This window comes from Lynx rufus, unplaced genomic scaffold (genome assembly GCF_022079265.1).
Source record: "Lynx rufus isolate CCGP_SWC_20201006 ecotype Redwood Valley unplaced genomic scaffold, mLynRuf1.p SCAF_2, whole genome shotgun sequence".
Classification (NCBI taxonomy): Eukaryota; Metazoa; Chordata; class Mammalia; order Carnivora; family Felidae; genus Lynx; species Lynx rufus.
The window spans coordinates 201101138-201129074 of record NW_025814834.1 but is presented as its reverse complement, the minus strand read 5'-3'; the positions used below and the strand labels follow the sequence as shown (position 1 = coordinate 201129074).

General features: G+C 43.5%; 1 protein-coding gene and 1 non-coding gene across 4 annotated transcripts; one reads left to right on the top strand and one right to left on the bottom strand.

The window, feature by feature from the left end:
- The first annotated feature begins 102 nt into the window (after positions 1-102).
- On the top strand, positions 103-27854 carry TRNAU1AP (tRNA selenocysteine 1 associated protein 1). 3 transcript variants are annotated; one of them, XM_047084438.1, is made up of 10 exons: positions 103-401; positions 914-1011; positions 8691-8790; positions 9410-9462; positions 12514-12645; positions 13671-13790; positions 18244-18406; positions 19062-19095; positions 23861-23929; positions 26938-27854. In XM_047084438.1, the coding sequence occupies exons 1-10, from the start codon at positions 375-377 to the stop codon at positions 27072-27074; spliced, it is 933 nt and encodes a 310-aa protein (XP_046940394.1). In that variant the 5' UTR covers positions 103-374; the 3' UTR covers positions 27075-27854. The 3 variants fall into 3 exon arrangements, with proteins under 3 accessions (XP_046940394.1, XP_046940395.1, XP_046940396.1); XM_047084439.1 differs by having other exon boundaries at positions 820-1011; XM_047084440.1 differs by lacking the exon at positions 23861-23929 and having other exon boundaries at positions 108-401.
- Positions 7428-7527, bottom strand: LOC124516856 (small nucleolar RNA U13). Its single transcript, XR_006963244.1, has one exon. It is a non-coding gene; the product is annotated as a small nucleolar RNA U13 (small nucleolar RNA).
- Positions 27855-27937: the final 83 nt, after the last annotated feature.

The window sequence follows — 27937 nt, the reverse complement described above, 5'->3', positions numbered from 1 at the left end:
TGTGCTTATATTTGCAGTGTTTTTGTTTTTGTTTTTTCACAATAAGCAAAATTTTATAGTACGTTTGTATTTGAACACAGAGAGAAACCCGAGAAACCCCATTACTGGAGCAACAGCGTGCCGGCAGTGACGTCTGCTCCGCCCCATCCCGCCGACTCCGGCGTAGCTCCGCCCCCAGGGATCCAGGAACTCTGCGCCCAGCCGAATCGTCGGAAAAACCCGGAGTGGCAAATCCGGGCGCGGCCCTGGGCGCTGGAGTTTCAGAGCTTGCGCAGAAGGCGTCCGAGGCGCATGCTCCTTGGCGGTCCCGGACCCAGCGGTCTGGCTACCGCGCTGGCCTCCTTGGCCCACGGAATTCCGGGCCGGCTGCGGACATGGCGGCCAGCCTGTGGATGGGCGATGTGAGTGAGGGCGGCTGCGCGGGTCCGAGGAGGACGACTCTTAGTGTCACGGGGGAGGAAGAGTCTGAGGCGGAAGGGTCTTGGAATCCCAAAAGGGTGGAAGTGAATGGGGAGGGCAGTTCTTTGGGTGACACAGGAGGGTCCCAGCATTTAGAAGAAGGGACCGAGTCTGAGGGTGGGGGTTCCTGGCCTTTCACCTGGGTTCATGGAAGGGAAAGGGAGGTTCTTTAGGGGGATAGCATGGCAGAATCCCAAGGTTGAAGGGCGCTGTGGCTCTAGGACTGGAGGGATTACTAGATCCAGAAGGGAGGCCCCCTAAAGGGAGCAAGTTTGAGGGGAAGGAGGCAAGGGATTGAAAGTTGGGGATCAGGCCATTCTGTAGATGAAAATCTCCCCTCCCTCACCCCGCCCCCACCAGCATCGCGTAGCCAAACCCGCGTGGGCTCTGGAACCCGGACTGAGGAGCCTGCTTGCTGGCTGGCCTGAATCGCTCTGCTCTTGTATTTACGCAGCTGGAGCCCTACATGGATGAGAATTTCATCTCCAGAGCCTTTGCCACCATGGGGGAGACCGTAATGAGCGTCAAAATTATCCGAAACCGCCTCACTGGGTACATTTTCTCCTTCGATCTTCTCAATTCTCCGTTAATAGACCATGCTGCAAGTGTCATTCTGAGAGTGTAAACATCACTAAGTCAGGGCTTCTCACCCCTAATAATAGTTAATATAACGTTAGAAACGCTAACATTTTGGGGGCTTATTGAGAGAAAGTGTAGCATATTGCTTGAGGACTGGACTCTGGAACCAGACTGAAAGTTATGTCTACTATTGTGACCTTTCGCAAATTACTTAACCTCTCCATCTCCTGACACAACTATGAAAATGGAGGTGATAACAGCATCGCCCTCAAAGAGTTATGGTGAGGATTAAATGAGTTAATTCACGTTCATCATTTAGAACAGTGTCTGGCATATGGTGTATGCTCAATAAGTATAAACAGATTACAGTATGCTTAGTTATAAGCACTTTTTTTGTTGTTTATTTTTGAGAGAGAAAGGGAGTGGGGGAAGGGCTGAGAGAGAGGGAGATAGAGAATCTGAAGCTGGTTCTGCTATGTTAGCTCAAAGCCCAATGCGGGGCTGAAACCCATGAACTATGAGGTCATGCCCTGAGCCAAAGTCCAACACCCAACCTACTGGGCCACCCAGGTGCCACAGTAATAAACGCTTTAAAATCACTTTTTTTTTTTTTTAATTTTTTTTTTTCAACGTTTATTTATTTTTGGGACAGAGAGAGACAGAGCATGAACGGGGGAGGGGCAGAGAGAGAGGGAGACACAGAATCGGAAGCAGGCTCCAGGCTCTGAGCCATCAGCCCAGAGCCCGACGCGGGGCTCGAACCCACGGACCGCGAGATCGTGACCTGGCTGAAGTCGGACGCTTAGCCGACTGCGCCACCCAGGCGCCCCTAAAATCACTTTTTTAATAGATTTTATTTTTAAGTAATCTCTACACCTAACATGAGGCTTGCATTCACAACCCTGACATAAAGAGTCGCATGTTCCACCGACTGAGCCAGCCAGGTGCCCCTAAAGTCAGACAAATACGTCTGAGCTAAGTACTATTATTAGAGAAGCTTCATAACTGTCTTAAAGTTTACAGAGCTATTAAATGACAAGCCAGGACTCAGGTCTGTTCTTAAAGCCATGAGTGCTCTTAACTCTCGTGTGTCATTCACTTAAAAAGTTATTTATAGAAATAATACTATGTGCTGTTGTTTTGGGTTCCCTGGATAGGAGGCTGAAACAAACCATAGTCCTTCCTCTCATGCAGTTTACTACATTCTAATAGGGAGATGAAACAGTAAATATGGAAACAACAAAATGCAGAGAATATTTTGAGATAGTGGTGCTATATTGCCTCCAGATTCTTCCTTCTCTTGGGAGGAGGGGGTCTTAGTTTTCCTTAGGGTTCTAGTTAGAAAAGGGAGGATTCTTTTATCAATTGTCAGTATTTACTGAGCAGCTACTCTGCCACATACTCTACTAAAGTAGCTTGCTAAAACATCACATGGCTGGGGGTGCCTGGGTGGCTCAGTCGGTTGGGCATCCGACTTCAGCCCACGTCATGATCTTACGGTTCGTGAGTTCGAGCCCCGCATCGGGCTCTGTGCTGACAGCTCAGAGCCTGGAGCCTGCTTCGGATTCTGTGTCTCCCTCTCTCTCTGCCCCTCCCCCACTCAAGCTCTGCCTCTCTCTCAAAAATAAACATTAAAAAAAAATTTTTTTAAATAAAACATCACATGGTTGAAAAATACAGATGAGAGGTATGAACTGCAGTCAGTTTTGGCTATTTGGTTGACAGGTACTTTGTGTATTCAGAGTTTAATACCTGTACTGAAACCCAGGTTTGGTTGCCTATAGTTGGAAAGGCCAATACTCTAGAGATGAGTTGTTTTTTCTTCTCACCCTCCCACCCCCAAGAGAGGAGTTTTAATTTGAAAGAATAGGAGCTTTATTCAGGAGGTCAGCCACCTGAGGAGAAGGCAGACTCTTGTCCAAAAGCCTACTCCAGGGGTGCCTGGGTGGCTCAGTTGGTTAAGCATCTGACTTCAGCCTAGGCCTTGATCTCACCGTTCCTGAGTTCGAGCCCCTCATCGGGCTCTGCTGACAGCTCAGAGCCTGGAGCCTGTTTTCAGATTCTCTGTCTCCCTCTCTTTCTGTGCCCTTCCCCCACTCATTCTCTGTCTCTCTCTCAAAGATAGCTAAACATTCAAATTTTTTTAAATAAATAAAAATAAATAAAACAACACACACACACCCACTCCAAGGTTTCTCCTGGCCCAGAGATTTTAAAAGTAATTTAGGGCAATTAATTAAGGAAGTGCAGTGGTCTATGACAATTGTTTTTTGTTTTTTGTTTTTAATTTTTAAGTTTATTTTACTTATTTTGAGAGAGAGAGAGTATGGGAGGGGCAGAGAGAGAGAATCCCCACTCTGACAGTGCGGAGCCCACTGTGGGGCTTGAACTCAAACTGTGAGTTCATGACCTGAGCTGAAATCAGGAGTCGGTTGCTTAACCTCTTGAATCACCCAGGCACCCCTCTATGACAGTTCTTGATTACACACAGGCTCAGTGGTGCCAGCGACAGATGTTGTCACAGGGCTCAGAGGTATTGCCAAAGGGCCTGGTTCCTTGGTGGTGGTGGTGGGGTTTGGTTCCTTGGTGCCCAGGGTGGTACAGGAGAGAAGAGCTCTGTTCTTTCTAGGAAAGGTTGCATGATCTATAAATGTACAAAGAAAGGTTTAGTTAGTCAATCACATGGGATAAGGGTGCTTGTTAGAACTTAAATACTACTAGGTTGGCCAGAGGGGCTGAGACGCTTCATATCTAGGATTTTCTGACTGATACATCATGCTAGCCTAAATATTTTTCTTTTTCACTCTTGTAGACAGAAGTCCCCAGATAATCAGCTACTGGTATGAAAACAAACATTCTGTAGTACTTTCTACTTTACTGAAATGAGATTTGGAACTATATCCTCCTATCCGTTACTAAACTTTAGCTGTTTCTTACGCTGATACTTACAGACACATTGCATTTTTATTCAGCCTCACTTGATAAAAGACTTTGAAGAGGCTTATAAGAATACTGTAAAATGAGTAAATGCAAATTTAAAAAAGAAGACCAGAGGTGCCTGGGTGGCTCAGTCAGTTGAGTGACTAACTCTTGACTTCGCCTCAGGTCATGATCTCACAGTTGTGAGATCAAGCCCTAGGTGGGGCTCAGTGTGAAGCACAGAGCCTGCTTGGGATTGTCTGTCTCCCCCTCTCTCTGTGCCCCTCCCCTGCTCGTTCTCTCTCTCTCTCTCTAAAATGAATAAACATTAGGGGCGCCTGGGTGGCTCAGTCAGTTGGGCGGCCGACTTCGGCTCAGGTCATGATCTCGCGGTCCATGAGTTTGAGCCCCGCGTCGGGCTCTGTGCTGACAGCTCAGAGCCTGGAGCCTGTTTCGGATTCTGTGTCTCCCTCTCTCTCTGCCCCTCCCCCACTCATGCTCTGTCTCTCTCTATCTCAAAAATAAATAAACGTTAAAAAAAAAATTAAAAAAAATTAAAAAAAATGAATAAACATTAAAAGAATCATTAAGAATGCAGTTGAGTGGGGGGTGCCTGGGTGGCTCAGTCAGTTAAGTGTCTGACTCTTGATTTCAGCTCAGGTCATGATCTCATGGTTCGTGGGATTGAGCCCTGAGTCTGGCAGTTTCTTATATACATCTGCCTTATGACTGAGCAAGTCTAGTCTAGGTATTTACCCAAGAGAAATGAAAACATCTATCCACCAAAAATAGGAATTGAAAAGAGTGTTCATAACAGCTTCAGGACAATGGCTGAAAACTGCAAGCAGTCCAGATATCCACAGATAGGTAAACAGATACATATTGGTGTTTTCATACAATAGAATCCCACTCAGCAATAAAAAAGAACAAACTACTTATATAGTAACAGCGTGAATGAATCTCCATCATTAGGCTGAATGAAGGGGTGCCTAGCTGGCTCAGTTGGTGGAGCATGTGATTCCTGATCTTGGGGGTCATGAATTTGAGCCCCACCTTGGGTGTGGAGTTTACCTGAAGAAAAAAAAAGGCATTATGCTAAATGAAAAAAGCCTTACTGTATGGTTCCATTTATTTAAACTTGTAGAATATACAAAATTGATGTATGGTAAAAATAACTCAGTGTCTAGAAGATTTGGGCAGTTCTCTGTGTGTATATTTCACTGCTTGTAAAACAAACAAAAAAACTGTAAAGAATAATTGAATAATATGCATGTTGAAGTAATTGAGGGAAGCATACCAATATCTAAAACCTAATTTTGGAATGTATCAGAAAATAAGGATGATAAGTGGGTAGAGGGATGGATAGATGGATAATTGTGTAACAAAATAAGTATAATAAAGGGTTAATTATAGGTGGTGGATATGTAGGTGTTTGCTATACAATTCTTCTTTTTTTTAAGTTTTTTCTTTTTCTTTTAGTAATCTCTTCATCCAATGTGGGGCTCAAACTCATGACCCGAGACCAAGGGTTGCATGCTCTTCTGACTGAGCCAGCCAGGTGCCCCCAATTCTTTTCATTTTTATGTTTGGAATTTTTTACAATAAAATGTTGGGGAAAGAATGTAGTCAGAATTCAACTCCAACCTGTGGCACATCCCAGCTGTGTGGGTTAAGGCCTACTGTAGAATCCTGCTAGGTCTCCGTGTACCCTTCTAAATGGGAGTAATGGTTTCATTCACCTCGCAGAGTTAGTGTGACGATTCAGTCAGTGAGAGATGGTGCATGTGAAATGGCCAACACAGAACCTGGCCCATAGTGAGTGCTTTGTAGTCTTCAGCTCTTTTTTTTTTCAAGTCCATGTTTGAATTTTTTTTTTTTTTAATTTTTTAGAGAGAGCATGAGAGCAGGGAGAGGGGCAAAGGGAGAGAGAGAGAGAGAGAGAGAGAGAGAGAGAGAGAGAGAGAATCTTAAGCAGGCTCCACATTCAGTGGGGAGTCTGAGGCTGGGCTTGATCCTGCTGGGAATGGCCAGCAAACCCTGCCCTGATGGAAGAAAGATTACTCCACTCTTTGCTAAGAAAGAGAGGAGAAGGCACTGGGTCAGGGTTCACAGACTAAGACCCTGTTTGCCTCACTTATACTCTCATTTATGTTCAAAGGGCGTATAACATTTCGGGCAAGCAAAAACAAAGGGTGCCTGACTAAAAGGTGAATAATCACAAGAGACTAATCAAATCAGAGAAATATGGCAAGTGGCTATGTGTCCTATTATTTTGCTAAACTTTGTATGCAATGTATAGATAAGGGAGTTCCCCAAGGACTGCAGAAACACCTGGAAGGTCTGGCCTCCCGGCTAGGGCATAATGCATTCAGGCCTCTGGCATTCCAAGGAACCCACGCCCCTTCCAAGCTTAACTGCAGCCCACCAGAAATCTGTGTTACATTTTAGCTAGCCCACATTGTGTATAATCTCATCATCCTCAGTAATAACCCCAACCCTGGGATCCTGACTAGCGGAAATCAAGAGTTAGTTGCTTTACTGACCGAGCCACCCAGGTGCCCTAGTAGTGGGTAGCTCTTACTAATGGTGGTCTTCACATCTGTGAGCCTCAAGATTCTCGCACATAGAAGACACAGATTTGGCCCTTCATTCTTCTTAGCATCAACAAACATGGAGCTCATAGATCCTGTTCTGTGATCCTTGGGCACAAGCACTGCTATTACCCATACCTTCTTGGCTTTGTGTCCATATGTTTATTGGAACTAAGGATCTTGAGTAATATTTCCAGAAAAGTTAGGATTATTTCACCGGTGATACCTGTAAGGATGATGTTAAGGAAAATTAACTGTTTTCAGTATAAATCTCATAGTAGAAGGGATGTCAGAGGATATAGCCATATTCTCCTACTTCCGTCTCTTTAAAAAATAGAATATGGGGGATCTCCTAGACATCTTGCAATTAGGGTCCATGGATTTACTTTGTCCAGCCAGCCAGATTGTAAGTTTCTTGAGGACAGGAATCTTGTTCTTCAGCTCTGTATCAGCCTGACCTGTGGTAGGTGATCAAGAAAAAAAACCACTTTAAATTATGAAAATTTTCAAATAAAACTACAAAGAATGGTACAGTGAACACTAATACAGTCACCACTGAATTTTGTTAACATGTTGCCATATTTTCCTTATCTCTCTAACTGGATAGATGTAGATACATGTTTCTTTTTGCTAAATCATATGAAAGTAAGTCACAGATGTTGTGACAGTTTACCACAACATATTTAAGCATACATTGCCAAAAACTGGACATAACCACAATGCTTCTATCATACTAACAGCATTAACAGTGATTCCCTGATACCCATCAAACGATACCCAAATAATTCCCCTATAGTGGCCAGTCTACATTTAAATTTTTATATTTGCCCCGAGAATAGCTTTTTATAGCTTTAAAAAAAAAAATTTTTTTTTTCCCCAAGTCAGATGAGTAGTGTGCTAAGGTTGTAACAGGGTTTGAGGAAGGTACATATCACAAAAGTATGAACACTCAGTCATCACACTTAATGAACTAAAGGATCATCTCCTGTCTCTTTTATTTATTTATTTATTTTATTTATTTATCTATTATTATTATTTTTTTAACGTTTATTTATTTTTGAGATAGAGAGAGACAGAGCATGAACAGGGGAGGGACAGAGAGAGACGGAGACACAGAATCTGAAACAGGCTGCAGGCTCTGAGCGGTCAGCACAGAGCCCGACGTGGGGCTCGAACTCACGGACCGTGAGATCATGACCTGAGCCGAAGTCAGACGCTTAACTGACCAAGCCACCCAGGCGCCCCTATTTATTTATTTTTTAATGTTATTTATATTTGAGAGAGACAGAGAGTGCGCAAGCCTGGGAGGGGCAGAGAAAGGGAGACACAGAATCTGAAACAGGCTCCAGGCTCTGAGCTGTCAGCACAGACTGTGTCTCCCTTTCTCTCTCCCTCCCCCACTTGTGCTCGTGCGCTCTCTCTCTCTCTCCCCCCAAAATAAGTAAACATTAAAAAAAAAAGGAAAAAAAATGCTCACCTCTTATCTTTTTTTGTAACACTGACTTTTTAAAGAGGTAAGACCAATTGTCTTACATAAGGTTCTACATTCTGGAATCTAGTTTAACTTTCTGGACTTATTTGCTTCCTTTTGGTGGTGTTTTACTTGTTCTGTCCCTAATATTTCCTGTAAACTGGACATTAGATCTAAGGGTTTGATTGGGTTGTATTAAATATATATATATATATTTTTGTTTATTTTTGAGAGAGAAAGAGAGTGAGTGCAAGTGGGGGATGGGCAGAGGAGGACAGAGGATCCCAAGCAGGCTCTGCACTGACAGCAGCGAGCCCGATGTGGGACTCAAACTCATGAACCATGAGATCATGACTGGAGCCAAAGTCAGGCATTCAACTGAGCCACCCAGGTGCCCCATATTATATTAAATATTCTTGACAAAAATACTTCATAGGTGATATAGTACATAAGTAAATGTTTACTAGATAGATGAGTGTGGGACTGGCCCAGATTGGCAATCCTTACATTCAGGTTTGTAAATTAGTTTTGAACTAGAATATAAGAGGGAACAAGAAACAGTACAGGCTCTGGTTAGAAAAACATTTTTCCTTCCCCTCAGGCCAGGGCTTAGTCTCATCTGAGAATCCCACCTTTAACCATTCTCTTTCTCTTGTTTGCTTTCTTTCCAGAATCCCAGCTGGCTACTGTTTTGTAGAATTCGCAGATTTGGCCACAGCCGAGAAGTGTTTGCATAAAATTAATGGGAAACCCCTTCCCGGAGCCACACCTGTAAGGACACTTAGATAATGATGATGTTGCCATTTTTATTGTCATCGATAACTATCATTTATTGAATCCCTACTGTATACTTACATTATTTAATTTAATCCTATAAAAACCCTGAACAGTAGGCATTGTTATCTTTGACAGACCAGGAAGCTGAAGCTCAGGGAAGTGAAATAACTTGCCCCAAGGCAACACAGGTAGTAAGTACAGAGCCAGGATGCAAACTGAAGATTGGTTGCCTCTAAAATCCATGCCCTTTGCGCTGTGCACCTCTGCCTCCCTTAACGGAAGACTTGAAACCCTAGACCTCTGCCTGACTGAGAAACTAGAACAGGCTGGCGGTAGTGAGGACACATTTCAAGAGAGTTACATTCTGCTCTTCCCACAGTTACTTAGCTTACAGCTGCACCAAGCTGGCACACCTGGGCTCATAGAACCATGGAGCTGGCAGTGCCCTTAGCGATCATCCGTGCAACCCCCCCATTTTATACAGGAGAAAAAGCTGAGGCTTAGAGAGGGGGAGATGTTTTGGCCAAGGTAATTTATTTCAGTTTTTTTCAAATATTGTTTGGCTCTTGAAATGCCCTTCTCTGTTTTAGTTTGTTTGTTTTTAAATTTCTAGGCAAAACGTTTTAAACTGAACTATGCCACTTATGGGAAACAACCAGATAACAGGTAAGCATAGGGTAACCCCAAGGTAGCCTCAAGCCCCAGGAAATGTCTAGATAGAGACAAGACGCATCACTGTGTTGGGCTCTACCAAAGAGACGGTTGAGGAGCCAAGTTTGGTCCACTTTGCCTTCCTCCCAAAGGATGACTCCTTCCCCTTCCCCACTGGGGCTTCTTGTCAAGACCCATGTATTCTATTTGGGCCCACCTCTAGCCTTCCTCCCTGTTACCCATAGTAAGAATTGACCTGTTGTAGCAACATAAATCCGTTCAGCTTCAGCTTTTCAGGGTGCTGTTCAAAAGCTTTAAAACAATGTATCAAGAGTTTAAAAAAGATATGCACCCACTGACCCTGTAATTCTACTTTTCAGAATTTATTCATGGATGTATGCAAAGATTAGCCTCAAAAGTGTTCATTGAAATATTACATATAATGGGAAAAATTGGAGAAACCCCAGATAATCTAATAATTGAGAAGTGGTTTACGTGACAATATGTTTATTAATTGGAATACTGTGTATCCATTAATAAGTCATTGTAGCAAAATAGGACATGTCAAGACATTGGTGATATGTTAAAAGTGAAAAAATGCTAGAAACAAAATGAGTTATACCCAAGTTTTGTAAATTCAAAAAGAGAAGCCCAAGGGAAAAAAAAAAGACAAAAATATAACAGTGTTCATAGTGATTACCTTTGAGTGGTTGGGTTGTTGGTAATTTTATTTTTCTTTTGTCCTTTTGTGTATTCTGATTTTATTTTTTTATTTCTTAATATTTATTTATTTTTGAGAGAGAGAGAGAGACAGAGTGCGAGAGGGGGAGGGGCAGAGAGCAAGGGAAACACCGAATCTGAAGCAGGCTCCAGGCCCCAAGCTGTCAGCACAGAGCCTGACTCAGGGCTTGAACTCACGAACTGATATCATGACCTGAGCTGAGGTTAGATGCCCAACCTACTGAGCCACCCAGCTGCCCGTTGTATATTCTGATTTTAAAGAAGGAATATATATCATGCTTGAACTAAGAAAATAATAATGAGTTTACATGTTTGATTTTTTCTTTTTTTAAGATTTTATTTTTAAGTAATCTGAACTTAAACTCATAGCCCAGAGATCAAGAGTCATACGCTCCACTGACTGATCCAGGCAGGTGCCCCTGATTTTTTCTTTTAATAATTTTTCTCGAACGGGGGACCTAGGGTGGCTCACTCAGCGGAGCATCCAGCTCTTGATTTTGACTCAGGTCATGATCCCTAGGTCGTGGGATTGAGCCCCAACATCGGGCTCCATGCTGAGTGTGGAGCCTACTTGGGATTGTCTCTCTCTCCCTCTCTCCCTCTTTCTCCTTCCCCCCTCTCCCGTTTGTGCTCTATCTCTCTAGAATAGAATAGAGTAGAGTAGTTTATAGCAGCACTATCAATAATAGCCAAAGTATGGAAAGAGCCCAAATGTCCATCGATGGACGAATGGGTAAAGAAAATGTGGTGTGTATATATATATATATATATATATGTATGTGTGTGTATATATATATATATATACATACACACACACACACACACAATAGAGTATTACTCGGCAATCAAAAAGAATGCAGTCTTGCTGTTTGCAACTATGTGGATGGAACTGGAGGGTATTATGCTAAGTGAAATTAGTCAGTCAGAGAAAGACAAAAATCATATGGCTTCACTCATATGAGGGCTTTAAGAGACAAAACAGATGAACATAAGGGAAGGAAAACAAAAATAATATAAAAACAGGGAGGGGGACAAAACAGAAGAGACTCATAAATATGGTGAACAAACTGAGGGTTACTGGAGGGGTTGTGGGAGGGGGGATGGGCTAAATGGGTAAGGGGCACTAAGGAATCTACTCCTGAAATCATTGTTGCACTATATGCTAACTAATTTGGATGTAAATTTAAAAAAAAGAAAAAAAAGAATGACTATTAAAAGAAAAGAATAAAATAAAGGCATCTGTATGGCTCAGCTGGTTAAGGGCCCAACTCTTGGTTTTGGCTCAGGTCATGATCTGTGAGATCAAGCCCCATGCTGGACTCTAGGCTTAGAACTTGCTTGGGATTCTCTTTCTCTCTCTCTCTGCCCCTCCCCTACGCTTGCACAACACCCCCCCTCAAAATAAATAAACTTAAAATATATATATTTAAAATAAGAGGTTGACAAGATGTGGCCTGACTTGTGTCACCTGCAAGCTAAAAATGGTTTTTATACTTCTAAAGGATTGTGAAAACAGAAAAAGCAACAGAGACCATAGGTGCCCCGCCAAGCTTAAAACTTTTATTGTCTGGCACTTTACAGGAAAAATTTGCTGACACACATTCTAAAAGTTAGGGGATTTCATCCTAGCTGGGGTTTCAGGCTTTAGGACATAAGGTCCAGTTCTCATTCTCTATCTTTCACTATTTCAACTAAAAATATGCAGTGAGGGACACCTAGAGCACACAGTTTTTGATCTTGGGGTCATGAATTCGAACCCCATGTTGGGCATAGAAATTACTTAAAAAGGGGAGCCTGAGTGGCTCAGTCGGTTAAGCGTCTGACTTCGGCTCAGGTCATGATCTCACGGTTCGTGAGTTTGAGCCCCGCGTCCAGCTCTGGGCTGACAGCTCGGAGCCTGGAGCCTGCTTCCGATTCTGTGTCTCCCTCTGTCTGCCCCTCCGCTGCTTGCACTCTGTCTCTTGCATTGTCTCAAAAATAAATAAAAACATTAAAAAAATTTTTTTTTGCAAAGAAATTACTTTACAAAAATGCAGTGAATACAGAATGTGTAGATTTCTCCTTTGAGATCCTCTGACCGGGTCTCCCTATCTGCACTCAAAGCCAAACAGGCTTTGTTCAGTGAGTAAGGGACTTGGGACAGGGGGCTGCTTCCATAACTCTTCTGCCAGGGCTGCCAAATGGAACAAATTCGGACCTGGTTAAGGGCCCATCAGATGTGCTGTTCCCTCAGAAGGCCCAGGAGGTTTACCTAGAATGGGCCAAAAGAGCTTGTTAGAACAAAGGTTTTGGTGATTGTCTCTGAATCTTGTTCTCTCCTCTCAGCCCTGAGTACTCCCTGTTTGTGGGGGACCTGACCCCAGACGTGGATGACGGCATGCTGTATGAATTCTTCGTCAAAGTCTACCCCTCCTGTCGGGGAGGCAAGGTGGTTTTGGACCAGACAGGCGTGTCTAAGTAAGACCTCATTGGTTACTGATGCCTACCCCGTTCTAGGATTTGTGTTTTGGATGGAAATGTTAGAGCAAGGCCATGGAGCACGGTGGCTAAGAGCATAGGCTCTGGAGCTGGACGTTCTGGTGTGAACCCTCACTCCAGTACTGGCTGGGGATAATGTGGGAAACAAGTCACCGAAGCTCTGACCCTGTTTCCTCATCTGTGAAACAGATGCTGATTGATAGTATCTGTTCATAGGGCTGATGTCAGAGTTACATGATGTGATATAAATAAAGCAATAGGATAGGCTTTGTAGGTGTTTACCATTTTATTTATTAGTGTTACTTCAAAAGTGGAAAAACCTCAAGAAAGGCTTATTCTTGATCAGAGTAATAGTTATAAGCATGAGGTTGAGTTACAAGCTTGGGACCTAGATCTGAATCCTGATTCTCCAGTGATGTCGGGTAAGTTATGAACCCCTCTGACCTCAGTTCCCTCCTCAGTAAAATGCAGATACCACCATTATCTAATCGTTGGGCCGTTTGATGAGACGCTCAGCACGGTGCTGGGAAATAAAAAGTGCTCGTGAAATGTTCACTATCATTCGTTGATCCCCCAAGTAGAATGTGAGTCCAGCAGAGCAAGAACCTTGTCTGCTTAGGACTGCTGAGCCCCAGTGCCTAACACCATACCTGGCCAACAGGGCAGACGCAGGAAGTATTTGCTCAGTGAACTTCTATGGCTGTTACTACTACCATACTGATGATAGTAATATTTCCAGTAGATTGGGTGGGAGGCCTCTGTTTGGGAAGGAGCCCCATCAGTGAAGGCGTGGAGGGGAACGGTGAACTAAAGTAGGGATTCCCCCAGATCTCAGGATCCTCCAGCGCTGGAATCTTGAATTGTTCTACCTACAGCATGCCTCCACTGATGGGGATCTCATCCCTTCCTACAGAGTTTGAGGGACTCTCTCTCTTTTCTGTTTTTAAACTTTACCTTCATCACATTTGTGATCTAAATAGTGTATCTGCTTTTGTTTCCTACAGGGGCTATGGTTTCGTGAAATTCACAGATGAACTGGAACAGAAGCGAGCTCTGACTGAGTGCCAGGGAGCAGTTGGCTTAGGGTCTAAACCAGTTCGGCTGAGTGTGGCAATCCCCAAAGCGTGAGTCGTGCACTGGCGGGAAGGTAGAGAGCCTCTGGACTGATGCCAGCCTGGACGCTCCTCATCTGCTTGGTGATAATGGGAGCTTCCGCATACTGGACGTGAGACTGCAGGGAGGCATAGTTTAGGTCACAGATAATGAGTGCCTGTTACTTGCTAGGCTGTGTTCTGGGCATTGGAGATGAAGGGACATAACTCTGCCCCTCCAGAGAGCTCTGACTGGTGAAGGCACATACATTCAGATATGGCTGGTAGCAGTGCTGGGAAAGCAGTTGGGCTCTGCTCTTTGCCCCGTAGTGTCACCATTAGAGATTTATCCACAGAACTGATGAGAATTGAGCAGAAGGAAAGATATTATACCCAATTTTAACTATGGGAATAGCTAAGAGGTAATGATCCTAAACACTACAGAATATTATGTACATCACTATCATACCTGTCATGCCAGTCAGAGAGCCCTTCTTCCCTTACAACTCCAAGCAGGTTTTTCACTCAGAAGACAACTGCTCTCTGCATAGAATCTTCTATCCTTTGGCCAAAGCAGTGGTTCTCAACTGGGGACAATTTCATCCCACAGCGGGACATTGGCAACACCTGGAGACAATTTTGGTTGTCACAACTTGTCGGGGAGGACATCTAATGAGTGGAGGCCCGGGATGCTACTAAATGTCGCACAATGCACAGGCCGGCCCCACCCGAAAGACTTGTCTGCCTTGCCCCCAAGTCAATAATGTGAAGGCTGAGGAAGTCTATGCCATGAGTGGCAGAATGGCTACATTCTTGGGGCAGAACTTCCAAATGGCCAGGTTTTTCTGTCTTTTTTTTTTTTTTCATTGGGTTCTAGTCCTAGGCTGCCAGTTTTCTTTCTTCTCTCTCTCTTTCTTTCTTTCTTTCTTTCTTTCTTTCTTTCTTTCTTTCTTTCTTTCTTTCTTTCTTTTTTTCTTTCTATTTACTTTTGAGAGAGACAGAGACAGAGTGTGAGGCAGGGAGGAGCAGAGAGGGAGACAGACTCTAAGCAGGCTCCAGGCTCTGAGCTATCAGCATAGAGCCTGACGCAGGGTTTGAACTCATGAACAGGCGATCATGACGTGAACCGAAGTCAGACGCCTAACCGACTGAGCCACCCAGGTGCCCTTCTCTCTTTCTTTTTTTTTTAAACGTTTTATTTATTTTTGAGAAAGCCCAAGTGGGGGAGGGGCAGAGAGTGAGAGACAGGATCTGAACGGGCTCTGTGCTGACAGCAGTGACTCCATGTGAACCTTGAACTCATGAACCGTGAGATCATGACCTGAGCCAAAGTTGGGCACTAACCGACCGAGCCACCAGGGTGCCCCTAAATGGCAAGGTTTTTCAAAGCAGCAAAAGATTTGGAGGTTCTTTGTAGCTTAACTGTATTTAATACATGGAAGATCAGTTTGAGTAATTTCCCCTCAAAATGTTATTCTATACTATATAAAACATTACAGAAAATATTTAAAAGAAATTTCCTCATTATCCTAAAATGACTAATTATGATTTCTGACTTCCAAAGTTTACTTATTTATTTTGAGAGAGAAAGAGAGCTCCTGCGAGGGAGGGGCAGAGAGAAAGAGAGAATTCCAAGCAGGCTCTGAGCCACCATTGTAGAGCCGGATGAAGGGCTCAAGCCCAAGAACCACGGCCCATGACCTGAGCTGAAACCAAGAGTTGGATGCTTAACGAACTGAGCCACCCAGGCACCCAGTGTTTATTCGTTTTTTAAAAATATTTATTTATTTATTTATTTTGAGAGAGAGAGAGTGTATGTGCATGCCCACGAGACAGTGGGGGGAGGGGCAGAGGGAGAGAGAGAGAATCTTAAGCTGGCTCCATGCCCAGCTTGGAGCCTGACACGGGACTTGATCTCACAACCATCAGATCATGACCTGAGCTGAGATCAAGAGTCAGATGCTTAACCAACTGAGCCATGCAGGCACCCCTCTTTATTCATTTTTAATTACAGTAACAGTGCTCATTCTTTTTCCCCCAGTTTCCCTCATATACACATTCCCTTTCCGACATAGCTCTACAATCCTCACCATAATATTTTTTTTTATTTAAAAAAAAAAAATTTTTTTTTAATGTTTATTTATTTTTGAGACAGAGACAGAGCATGAACGGGGGAGGGGCAGAGAGAGAGGGAGACACAGAATCGGAAGCAGGCTCCAGGCTCTGAGCCATCAGCCCAGAGCCTGACGCGGGGCTCGAACTCAAGAACCGTGAGATCGTGACCTGAGCTGAAGTCGGACGCTCAACCGACTGAGCCACCCAGGCGCCCCCTCACCATAATATTTTTAATAGCTTCAGGGTATCTTGACCGTATATTCTGCCTCAAGGTTCCTCAGATGTTGACGTTGTTGGTTGTTTCTGACGTGTTACCATTTATTCAGTCAACAATAACGAGTTCCTACAACTCTGTGGGCCCTGACCTAGACTTTGGAGTTGTAGCTGTAAACAAGAAAAAGAAAGTGCCTTCTGCAAGGAGGTTATGTTCTGTTCCATTTCCCGGCTGATCATTGTCAGAGTTTGGGGCCTGCCTCTAGGGAGGCGCCATCAAGCACTGGGAATTGAGGGTGGTAAGGGTTCTCTTTGAGAATTCATCTGTAAGAGCTGAGTGTGGAGAAACAGAGCAGAAGTGTACAGACCCAGGCCAGGGAGATGACCTTCAATTATGTGAATATATCAGGAGGGTGGCAGACTCCTTGGAAACGTTTCAGGGTAGTCACGGAGGGGAGCATTAGCAGTTTCCAGCCTCACGCCGGGCAGGGAGAGGAAGTCTCTGCCACTAGACTTCATCCGGCCACCCCTTCAGGAGGTGATGCTAAGATGGTCAGACGTGGAGTTGTCTAACTGCTCTAGCCAAGTCCTGCTCACCAAGCAGATGTTGCACTCGAAAACAACTCGCGCTCATTCCGACTTTGAGAACTTGTGGCTCCTGTGACAGGATTGCTGTGGTAGTTCACCTCCTGCTTATGACTTGGTTTCCTCTCTGGCTTCACTGTGGAGATAGAATACACTAAGCATGAGGACGTGAGTGCATTCCACACCACGTGGCAGTTACAGTTCTCCTTATAAGCCAGCCAGCGGGTGGTGTGGGCCTCTGCCTCCTGCGTATTTGGTGTGCACTTATGAGTCTGGCTCTCAGGAGTGTGATGACTCTGGAAGCACATTGCCATGTTGTTCTTTTGATTCCTCCCACCTCGGACTGCTGGTCATACCCCAGGCCTGTCTCATAAGCCTACTCACACATGATTGTGTATATTTTTGAGAGCAGTGGATCCTTTTCAAGCTTGACATTCTGTCTTTGGTTAACAGTGGCTAGGGTAGCCATGCAAGCAGGAGAAGAAAGCTGCCCACTGAGCCTGGGCCTCAGCCCTGATTTATGAGTGCAGGATATAGGAGCCTGGCAAGATGTCTTACATCTGTCAGAGCAGGTACTGTAGGTAACAGTGTGGTGTTCAGAGCATGAGCCTTGGAGCTGAATTTGGCTCCGGTCCTAGGTGTGGCCTTGGGTAAATCACTTAATCTTTTAGAGGCTCAGTATTCTCATCTGTATAATGGGAAAAATACATAATAGCTCTGCCAAAGGGTTGTGTGAGACTTAAGATAGGAGACTGTATATGAAAAACAACGGGCCCAGATCCTGAGTACCTATTCCGTAATGGTAGCTGTGACTACAGTGGTGCCGCTAAGCCTACTGGACCTTCTGGAACACTTGTTTTGTGTGTGTGTGGAGAAGAGGTGATTAGACATTTTGTAGTTGACAAGCTTCTTGGATCATCCTAAATCCAGATTTTCCAGGCCTTGTTCACCTGAGCCTTTGTGGGTGGCAAAAAAACCAGCCCCCCGAGATCTTGGTAAGAGGACAAGTCAGTACTGACAAGATTTGATAAGAGAGACAAACCTAACCATTAAAACTCCTGACTGTAGGGGCACCTGGGTGGCTCAGTCGGTTAAGGTTTGATTCTTGGTTTGAGCTCAGTTTTTGATGTCACAGTTTCATAAATTCGAGTCCCCCTGTCAGGCTCTGTGCTGGCAGTGTGGAGCCTGCTTGGGATTCTCTCTTTTCCCTCTCTCTCTGTCCCTGCCCGACTCGTGCTCGCTCGCTCGCTCTCTCTCAAAATAAATAAATAAACTTAAAAAAAAAATTAAAAGCAAAAACAAAACTCCTGACTGTAAAGCCTGGGCTCTGAAGCCAGATTGCCTGGGTGTGGATCTCCTATTAGCTATGTGGCTTTGGACAAATGATGTGGCCTGTATGTACCTCAATTTCCTCATCTCAAATAGGAATAATGTATTGTTCTTACATAAGGTTGTCGTGGGTTTTGAATGAGTTGATCTGCGGAAAGCACTTAGAACAGCCCCTGGCCACGTAGTAAGAGTTATGGAAACGTTTGTCTACATTTGTTTCTTTTTGCTTCTTTCTTCATTTAAGGAGCCGCGTGAAGCCAGTGGAATATAGTCAGATGTACAGTTACAGCTACAACCAGTATTACCAGCAGTACCAGAACTACTACGCCCAGTGGGGCTATGACCAGAACACAGGCAGCTACAGCTACAGCTACCCCCAGTATGGCTACACACAGAGCACCATGCAGGTAACTATGGTTCGGCAGACCTGGTCCTCTTGGGTATGTCGTCTTCCAGGGATTGGTAAGGGTGGCAGCTTGGACTTTAGAAAATATGGGAAAGAGGCAGCAACCGAGTTCCTCTTGTTAAAAATAAGGCCTCCCAGGGGCGCCTGGGTGGCGCAGTCGGTTAGGCGTCCGACTTCAGCCAGGTCACGATCTCGCGGTCTGCGAGTTCGAGCCCCGCGTCGGGCTCTGGGCTGATGGCTCGGAGCCTGGAGCCTGTTTCCGATTCTGTGTCTCCCTCTCTCTCTGCCCCTCCCCCGTTCATGCTCTGTCTCTCTCTGTCCCAAAAATAAATAAACGTTGAAAAAAAAAAAATTTTAAAAAAAAATAAGGCCTCCCAGGGGCGCCTGGATGGCTCAGTCGGTTGAGCGTCCGACTTCGGCTCAGGTCATGATCTCACGGTTTGTGAGTTCGAGCCCCACGTTGGGCTCTGTGCTGACAGCTCGGAGCCTGGAGCCTGCTTCAGATTCTGTGTCTCCTCTCTCTGCCCCTCCCCACTTGTGCTCTGTCTCTCTCTGTCTCAAAAATAAATAAATAAATGTTAAAGAAAAAAAAAGGCCTCCTGGCCTTGGGCCAGGAGTTCACGCTGCTTCTCATCCCTTCTCTGGTCTCTTGGCAGACATACGAAGAAGTCGGGGACGACGCATTGGAAGGTAAGAAAGGAGTTTGCTCACCCCTTCCTCTGTCCTCTGTCAGCTATTGCCGGGTGACCGCCCTGTGGCTGACACTGTGCCTGTAGCTAGATGCTGAGGAGTGCGATGTGGAGTGTGCTCTTGAGGAGACTGACTTTTAGTGAGAGAACTAGTGCTTGCTAATTAGAGTAAGAACTGAGTGTATCCCCCAGCGGTGTCTGTGCAGGTCCCAGAGAGCCTGGAGGGAGCAGCTCAACAGGAGAGAGAGCTGGTCACTCCCTAGACGTGGGCCATTCGGTCCCCAGATGCAATTCTCCTGCAAAACTATTGCCTTGTATTTGTTTGATAATTTGGAAAATTCATTTTTTATTTCATGTTTTAATTTTTCTATATATTTTACATGACATTTTTTCCTCATTTTTTTTTTAAGTTTATTTATTTATTTACATAATCTCTACCCCCAACATGGGGCTCGAACTCACGACCCTGTGATCAGGAGTTGCACACTCCACTGACTGAGCCACAAGGCACCCCTCTCATTTTCAAGTAATAGTTACTTACCATTGAAAATTTGGAAACTATAGTAACATTGATGAAGAAACTGAAAATCACCCCCATTTGGGACATAGTAATAGCCATTATTATTTTTTAATTAAAAGCATTTATTGGGGCACCTGGGTGTCTCAGTCACTTAAGCATGACTTCGGCTCGGGTCATGATCTCGTGGCTCCCGGGTTCAAGCCCTGCATCGCACTGTGTGCTGACGGCTCAGAGCTTGGAGCCTGCTTCGGATTCTGTGTCTCCCTCTCTCACTGCCCCTCCCCTGTTCACACTCTTTCTCTCAAAAATTAATAAACATTAAAAAAAAAAAGCATTTATTGTAATTTTTACTGAATTTAACAAGAAAAAGGAAAGTAAAACTGAAGGAATTGCTAACCTGCAAAACTTTTCAAGGGAAATATTAGTAATTAAAGGATTCTCTAAGGCTTGAAAAAGTTATGAAAAAAAGTTTTTCAACATGTTTCTGAACAGATGTTAAGGTTTTTTTTTTTTTTTTTAAGTTTATTTATTTATTTTGAGAGAGACAGACACAGTTTGAGTGGGGGAGGAGCAGAGAGAGAGGAGAGACAGAGAATACGAAGCCACGAGAGAACACCGACTGAGCCACCCAGGCACCCCTAAACAGATGTTGAGTTTTAAAGAAGTAAAACTCTTCTGGGTGGCTCAGTTGGTTAAGCGTCCAACTTCTGCTCAGGTCATGATCTTGCGGTTCCCAGGTTTGAGCTCATACTCTGTTTCTCTCTGTCTCTCAAAAATAAGTGAATGTTAAAAAAAAAAGTATACAGTCCAATATATTTTTTTAAAATTGTATTCGTTTACTTAAAGCACAAGTGGGGGTTGGGGTGGGCAGTAGTCACAAAGTTGTGCTATCGTCACCACTAATTCCAAAAGAAACTCTGCGGCCATTAGCAGTCACTCTCCATGTGCCGGCCCCCTCCAGTCCCTGTCAGCCACTCATCTACTTTCTGTCTGTTTGGATTTACCTATTCTGGGTTTTGTTGTTGTTGTTGTTGTTTTAATTTTTTTTAATTTAAATAAATTTAATTTTTTAAATTTACATCCAAGTCAGCATATAGTGCAACAGTGATTTCAGGAGTAGAGTCCTTAGTGCCCCTTATCCATTTAGCCCATCCCCCCTCCCACAACCCCTCCAGTAACCCTCTGTTTGTTCTCCATATTTAGGGTCCCTTATATTTTGTTCCCCTCCCTGTTTTTAATTTTTTTTTCATGTTTTTATTTTATTTTGAGAGAGAGACACAGTGTGAGTGGGGAAGGGGCAGAGAGAGAAGGAGACAGAATCCGAAGCAGGCTTCAGGCTGTGAGCTGTCAGCACAGAGCCTAATGCGGGGCTTGAACTCACGGACTGTGAGATCATGACCTGAGCCGAAGCCGAACGCCCAACCGACTGAGCCACCCAGGTGCCCCCCCACTCCCGTTTTTATATTATTTTTGCTTCCATTCCCTTGTGTTCATCTGTTCTGTGTCTTAAAGTCCTCATATGAGTGAAGTCATGTGATATATGTCTTTCTCTAATTTTGCTTAGCATAGTACTGTCTAGTTCCATCCACGTAGTTCTGAATGGCAAGATTTCATTCTTTTTGATTGCCGAGTGATACTCCATTGTGTGTGTATGTGTATATATATATATATATATATATATATATATACACACCACATCTTTATCCGTTCATCCATCGATGGACATTAGGGCTCTTTCCATACTTTGGCTATTGTTGATAGTGCTGCGATAAACATCGGGGTGCATGTGTCCCTTCAAAACAGCATACCTGTATCCCTTGGATAAATACCTAGTAGTACAATTCCTGAGTTGTAGGGTAGTTCTATTTTTAATTTTTTGAGGAACCTCCATACTGTTTTCCAGAGTGGCTACACCAGTTTGCATTCCCACCAGCAGTGCAAAAGAGATCCTCTCTCTCTGCATCCTCGCCAACATCTGTTGTTGCCTGAGTTGTTCATGTTAGCCATTCTGACAGGTGTGAGGTGGTATCTCATTGTGGTTTTGATTTGTATTTCCCTGATGAGGAGTGACGTTTAGCATTTTTTCATGTGTCGGTTGGCCATCTGGATGTCTTCTTTGGAGAAGTGTCTATTCATGTCTTTTGCCTATTTCTTCACTGGATTATTTGTTTTTTGGGTGTTGAGTTTGATAAGTTCTTTATAGATTTTGGTTACTCACCCTTTATCTGATATGTTGTTTGCAAATATCTTCTCCCATTCTGTCAGTTGCCTTTTAGTTTTGCTGGTTGTTTCCTTTGCTGTGCAGAAGCTTTTTATTTTGAGGAGGTCCCAGTAGTTCATTTTTGCTTTTGTTTCCCTGGCCTCTGGAGATGTGTTGAGTAAGAAGTTGCTTCAGCTAAGATCAAAGAGGTTTTTGCCTGCTTTCTCCTCGAGGATTCTGATGGATTCCTGTCTTACATTTAGGTCTTTCATCCATTTTGAGTTTATTTTTGTGTATGGGGTGAGAAAGTGGTCCAGGTTCATTTTTCTGCATGTTGCTGTCCAGTTTTCCCAGCTTCCTACTTGCTGAAGAGGCTGTCTTTATTCCGTTGGATATTCTTTCCTGCTTTGTCAAAGATTAGTTGGCCATACGTTTGTGGGTCCATTTCTGGGTTCTCTATTCTGTTCCACTGATCTGAGTGTCTGTTCTTGTGCCAGTACCATACTGTCTTGATGATTACAGCTTTGTAATACAGCTTGAACTCCGAAATTTTTATTTTTTTATTTTATTTTTTATTTTATTTATTTTTTTTATGTAATAGACTGTAGGTTTTTTTTTTTTCAATATATGAAATTTATTGTCAAATTGGTTTCCATACAACACCCAGTGCTCATCCCAAAAGGTGCCCTCCTCAATACCCATCACCCACCCTCCCCTCCCTCCCACCCCCCATCAACCCTCAGTTTGTTCTCAGTTTTTAAGTGTCTCTTATGCTTTGGCTCTCTCCCACTCTAACCTCTTTTTTTTTTTTTTCCTTCCCCTCCCCCATGGGTTCCTGTTAAGTTTCTCAGGATCCACATAAGAGTGAAACCATATGGTATCTGTCTTTCTCTGTATGGCTTATTTCACTTAGCATCACACTCTCTAGTTCCATCCACATTGCTACAAAGGGCCATATTTCGTTCTTTCTCATTGCCACGTAGTACTCCATTGTGTATATAAACCACAATTTCTTTATCCATTCATCAGTTGATGGACATTTAGGCTCTTTCCATAATTTGGCTATTATTGAGAGTGCTGCTATAAACATTGGGGTACAAGTGCCCCTGTGCATCAGCACTCCTGCATCCCTTGGGTAAATTCCTAGCAGTGCTATTGCTGGGTCATAGGGTAGGTCTATTTTTAATTTTTTGAGGAACCTCCACACTGTTTTCCAGAGTGGCTGCACCAATTTGCATTCCCACCAACAGTGCAAGAGGGTTCCCGTTTCTCCACATCCTCTTTAACAAATGGTGCTGGGAGAACTGGACAGCAACATGCAGAAGATTGAAACTAGACCACTTTCTCACACCATTCACAGAAGTCCGAATTTTTTTAAATGTTGATTCATTTTTGAGAGAGAGAGAGAGAGCACGAACAGGGGAGGGGCAGAGGGAGAGGGAGATATAGAATCTGAAGCAGGCTCCAGGCTCTGAGCCGTCAGCACAGAGCCTGATGCGGGGCTCGAACCACAAACTGAGAGATCATGACCTGAGCTGAAGTCAGACGCTTAACAGACTAAGCCACCCAGGTGCCCCCCCCCTTTTTTTAATTGGGCTTCATGCCCAGTGTGGGGCTTGAACTCACAACCCTGAGATTAAGAGAGACGTGCTGTACCCACTGTGCCAGCACCCCAGGGCATTTTAAATAAATGGAATTGTGTATAATGTGTGGGTCTTTGTGAATGGCTTCTTTCACTTAGCATAGTGTTTTCAAGGTTTGTCCATGTTGTAGCATGTGTCATTATTTCATTTTTTATAGCCAAATAATATTCCATTGTGTAGATACCCATTCGTTTTGTTGATAGACATTTGGGTTCTTTCCACTTTTAGTATTATGAATATACTACTAAAGAACATTCATGTATAAGTTTTTGTATGGCCAGGGAAAAGTTTTCATTACCTAGGGATGAAATTGCTGGATCATATGGCAAACTCTATATTTAACCATTGGAGGAACTGCCAACTTTTCTTAAAAGGCTGCAGCATTTTCTGTTCTCACCAACAGCTTATGAGGCTTCCAGTTTCTCCACATCCTCACCAGTGATTGTTACTCTTTTTCATTACAGCCACACTGGTGAGTTTCAAGTGATATCTCTTTGTGGTTTTGGTTTGCACTTTCCTAATGGCTAATGCTTTGTGCATCTTTGTATGCTTATTGACTGTGTGTGTGCAGATCTTTGGAGAAATATCTAGTCAAGTCCTTTGTCCATTTTTAAGTTGGGTTGTCTTTGTATGTAGCCTTGCCAGAGTTTTTCATATTCTGTTCTGGATTCCAGTTCCTTGTCAGACTTAAGATTTGCAAATTATCCCATTCCATGACTGTCTCTACTTTCTTGATAATGTCCTTGGAAGCACAAAAGTTAATTTGCATGAAGTTCAATTTATTTTTTTTTGTTTGTGCTTAAATATTGTTATCTAAAAGGCATTGTTTGTTTACACCTGTTTTCTTCTAAGAGTTTATAGTTTCAGCTCTTATATTTAGGTCTTTGATCCGTGTTTAGTTAATTCTTGTTTAAGTAAGTTCTTAATTCTTAAGAGTCTAGCTTTATTCTTTTGTCTGGTTATCCAGTTGTCCCAGCACCATTTGTTGAAAAACTATTCTTTACCATTCAGTGGTCTGCTACCCTTTTAGAAGACGAATTCACTATAAATGTACAGGTTGCATTTGGACTCTCAAATCTTATTCCATTGATCTATATGTTTATCTTTCAGCCACTGCCACAGTTGTTTTTTGTTTTTGTTTTTGTTTTTGTTTTTGTTTTTTACTACTGTTACTTTGTAGTAAGTTTTGAAGTGGCAAAGTCCTCGAACTTTCTTTTTCAAGATTGTTTTGGCTATTCTAGATCCTTTGCATTTTTTTTTTAATTAAAAAAATTTTTAATGTTTATTTTTGAGAGAAAGAGCATGAGTGGGGGAGGGACAGTGAGAGGGGGAGACACAGAATCCAAAGCAGGCTCCAGGCTCCAGCTGTCAGCACAGATTCTGACCATGGGGCTTGAACTCATGAACTGTGAGATCATGACTTGAGTCGAAGTCGGACGCTTAACCGACTGAGCCACCCAAGTGTGCCTCCTTTGCATTTCCATCTAAATTTTATGAGCCTCTCAATGTCTGCAAAACAAGGCAGCTGATTTTTATAGGGATTACACTGAACAATTTGGGGAGTATTGCTGTCTAAAAACAATATTGTGTCCCAGTCCAAGTACATGGGATGTCTATTTACTTAGGTCTTCTTTAATGTCTCTAATTGTAAAATAAGTGTTGTAATGAATGTGTTTGTGTATGTGCATTTTATTGTATTTGTGTGTGTGTGTGTGTGTGTGTGCGCCTTTTAAACCAACACAAGATGGCAAGGAAAAGTATAAAATGTTACCAGTCATAGTGATTAAGGAATTTTTTTTAACTTCTTTTATTACAGAAAAGTATGTAAAACAAGCATATAGTTTAATATGTAAATTATAAAGCAATTGCTTGTGAAACCTTTATTCAGGGCAATAAAACATTGCCAGCCTCCAGAAACTATCCTTCCCCTAATCACAACCCTGCTAGGGGAAACTACTGTATTGATTTTCTCTTTGTAATCACCTAGATATGCATCCTTAAATAATATGGTTTAGTTTTGCCTGTTTTTAACTTCATGTAATGCAGCTGTACTATAGATACGTCTTGCTTTTTTCATTCAACACTATTTTTTTTGACAATTTAAACCTTTTTTAAAGTTTATTTTGGGGGCGCCTGGGTGGCTCAGTCGGCTAAGCGTCCGACTTCAGCTCAGGTCATGATCTCGCAGTCCGTGAGTTCGAGCCCCGCGTCGGGCTCTGTGCTGACAGCTCAGAGCCTGGAGCCTGTTTCAGATTCTGTGTGTCCCTCGCTCTGACCCTCCCCCGTTCATGCTCTGTCTCTCTCTGTCTCAAAAATAAATAAACGTTAAAAATAAATAAATAAAAATAAAAATAAAGTTTATTTTGAGAGAGAGAGTGTGAGTGGGGGAGGGGTAGAGAAAGAGGGAGAACCCCCAAACAGGCTCCCCACTGCCAGCAGAGAGTGCCACGCAGGGCCCAAATCCACAAACCATGAGATCACGCCCTGAGCCAAAATCAGGAGTTGGACACTCAACCAACTGAGCCATCCAGCCACCCCATAAACTCTTTATTTTTTAATGTTTATTATTTTGAGAGAAAAAGCATGAGCCTGGGGAGGGGCACAGAAAGAGGAGGAAAGAGAGAATCCTAAGCAGGCTCCACACTGTCAGCACAGAGCCCGACGCGGGGCTTAAACCCATGAACTGTGAGATCATGACATGAACTGATATCAAGAGTCAGATGCTTGGGGTGCTTGGGTGCTCAGTCAGTTGAGTATGACTTCAGCTCAGGTCATGATCTCACAGTTCTCGAGTGCTGACAGCTGAGTCTGGAGCCTGCTTCAGATTCTGTCTCCCCTTTCTCTCTGCCCCTCCCCCGCTCACGCTTTCTCATAAGTTTTTTTTTTTTAATTAAAAAAAAATTAAAAAGATGCTTTAACCGACTGAGCCACCGAGACACCCCTCGCCTTTTTTTTTTAATGAAATTCCAGTATGGTTAGCAGTGTTATTAGTTTCAGGTGTACAGTGTAGTGATTTCAACAATTCTGTACAATCCTCAGTGCTCATGGTTGTAAACGTACTAAGAGTCACCGTTTGTGAGATCCAATCAAGTTGTATGCAGCTGAGGTTCATTTTCACGGCTATGTAATGTTCCCTTTTAACAACAGTGCTTTGGATTTAGTAATTTTGATCAGATTTCCAGAACCCAAAATTGAAATAAAGACCACTCCAGGAAAGCCAGCGCACAGGAAGGCCAGAGATAAGAGGAATAACAGCCGCCATTATCTGAGTACTGACTACATGTTCCATTCTCTAAGTAGGTTCTATTTTCATCCTCAGAGGAAGCCTGCAAGACAGTGGTATCCACCCCTGTGAGGCAGGAGGGACTCTGACCGAGGGTAGGGAACTTCCTGAGGAAGAAGTCCTGGCAGTTGGGAACAGAGTCCAAGTCTCCCAGAGCTGCTCTTGGCGCTCGGAACCCACCCTTGCTTTTCTTGCAGACCCCATGCCGCAGTTGGATGTGACGGAGGCCAACAAGGAGTTCATGGAGCAGAGTGAGGAGCTGTATGATGCACTGATGGACTGTCACTGGCAGCCCCTGGACACAGTCTCTTCAGAGATCCCTGCCATGATGTAGTCAGGACAAAGGACAAACAGAAACGGACTGTGTGATGGAGATAAGAGACTCCTTTTTAACAAAAGTATTGGAAGAACTTTTACCTTTTTGGAAACGTTTTGTAAGATTTTAGTAACCAACTATTCTGATTATGACTGTTCTTGCACCACCACTCCCTTCGACAGCCTTTTGAGTTTGAAAACCAAGGTGCCGTTAAACAAGGTTTTCCAATTTGTCTTTGAACAATAATTGTTCCAGGTAGGGTTATGTACACTCTTGGAGAGAAGAATTTGGAGTCATTAATGAAGTGGACCATATGATTTATTCAACCCAGGAGCCTTTTTCCGGTGACACTATATCCTTACCCCCTGTGAAGTCAGAATGCATGAATTACCTGCTGTTATGCCAAATGATGGGCAACGTTGATCTTCCATTTCAAGTACCCTTTGTCCCCATCCCCCACGCTTAAGTTTCGTGGCTAGGGCAGATTGAAGTTGCTTAGACATTCCAGCTGGGAAAGAAGCTGTGTGGCCTATGTGGTAGGAAGTCGTGGAGACAGCTACAGCTAGACCAAAAGGCTCAAGAGTTAGGGCATGCTCCAAGGGCAGGTCTGACTTTGAGGTAAGCCATGGTTGAACATTACTGACATCTGTGTGCCTAGCCGGTTTCTTTCAACTTTCTATATATTTTTAATAATTTACATCCACCTGGCCTGTTTCTTGACGTGAGTCCTCTTACACAGATCTCCAGCACCCATGTGGAAGTCTGGTTTTCTACTAAAAATCTCCCATTTTATTCCTACTTTTCTGTTAGTGGCTCAGTTGGTTTTGGTTTGAAAGTCTAACTCTTGGTTTTGACTCATGGGATCGAGCCCTGAGCCCTGC

Bases quoted from the DNA above. Each gene is read 5' to 3' on its own strand.
- TRNAU1AP (XM_047084438.1), top strand. From the start codon at position 375: ATGGCGGCCAGCCTGTGGATGGGCGAT. The intron at 8,791-9,409 runs GTAAGGACACTT...TTAAATTTCTAG, and splicing joins CCCTTCCCGGAGCCACACCT to GCAAAACGTTTTAAACTGAA. The intron at 23,930-26,937 runs GTGAGTTTCAAG...CTTTTCTTGCAG, and splicing joins TTTTCATTACAGCCACACTG to ACCCCATGCCGCAGTTGGAT.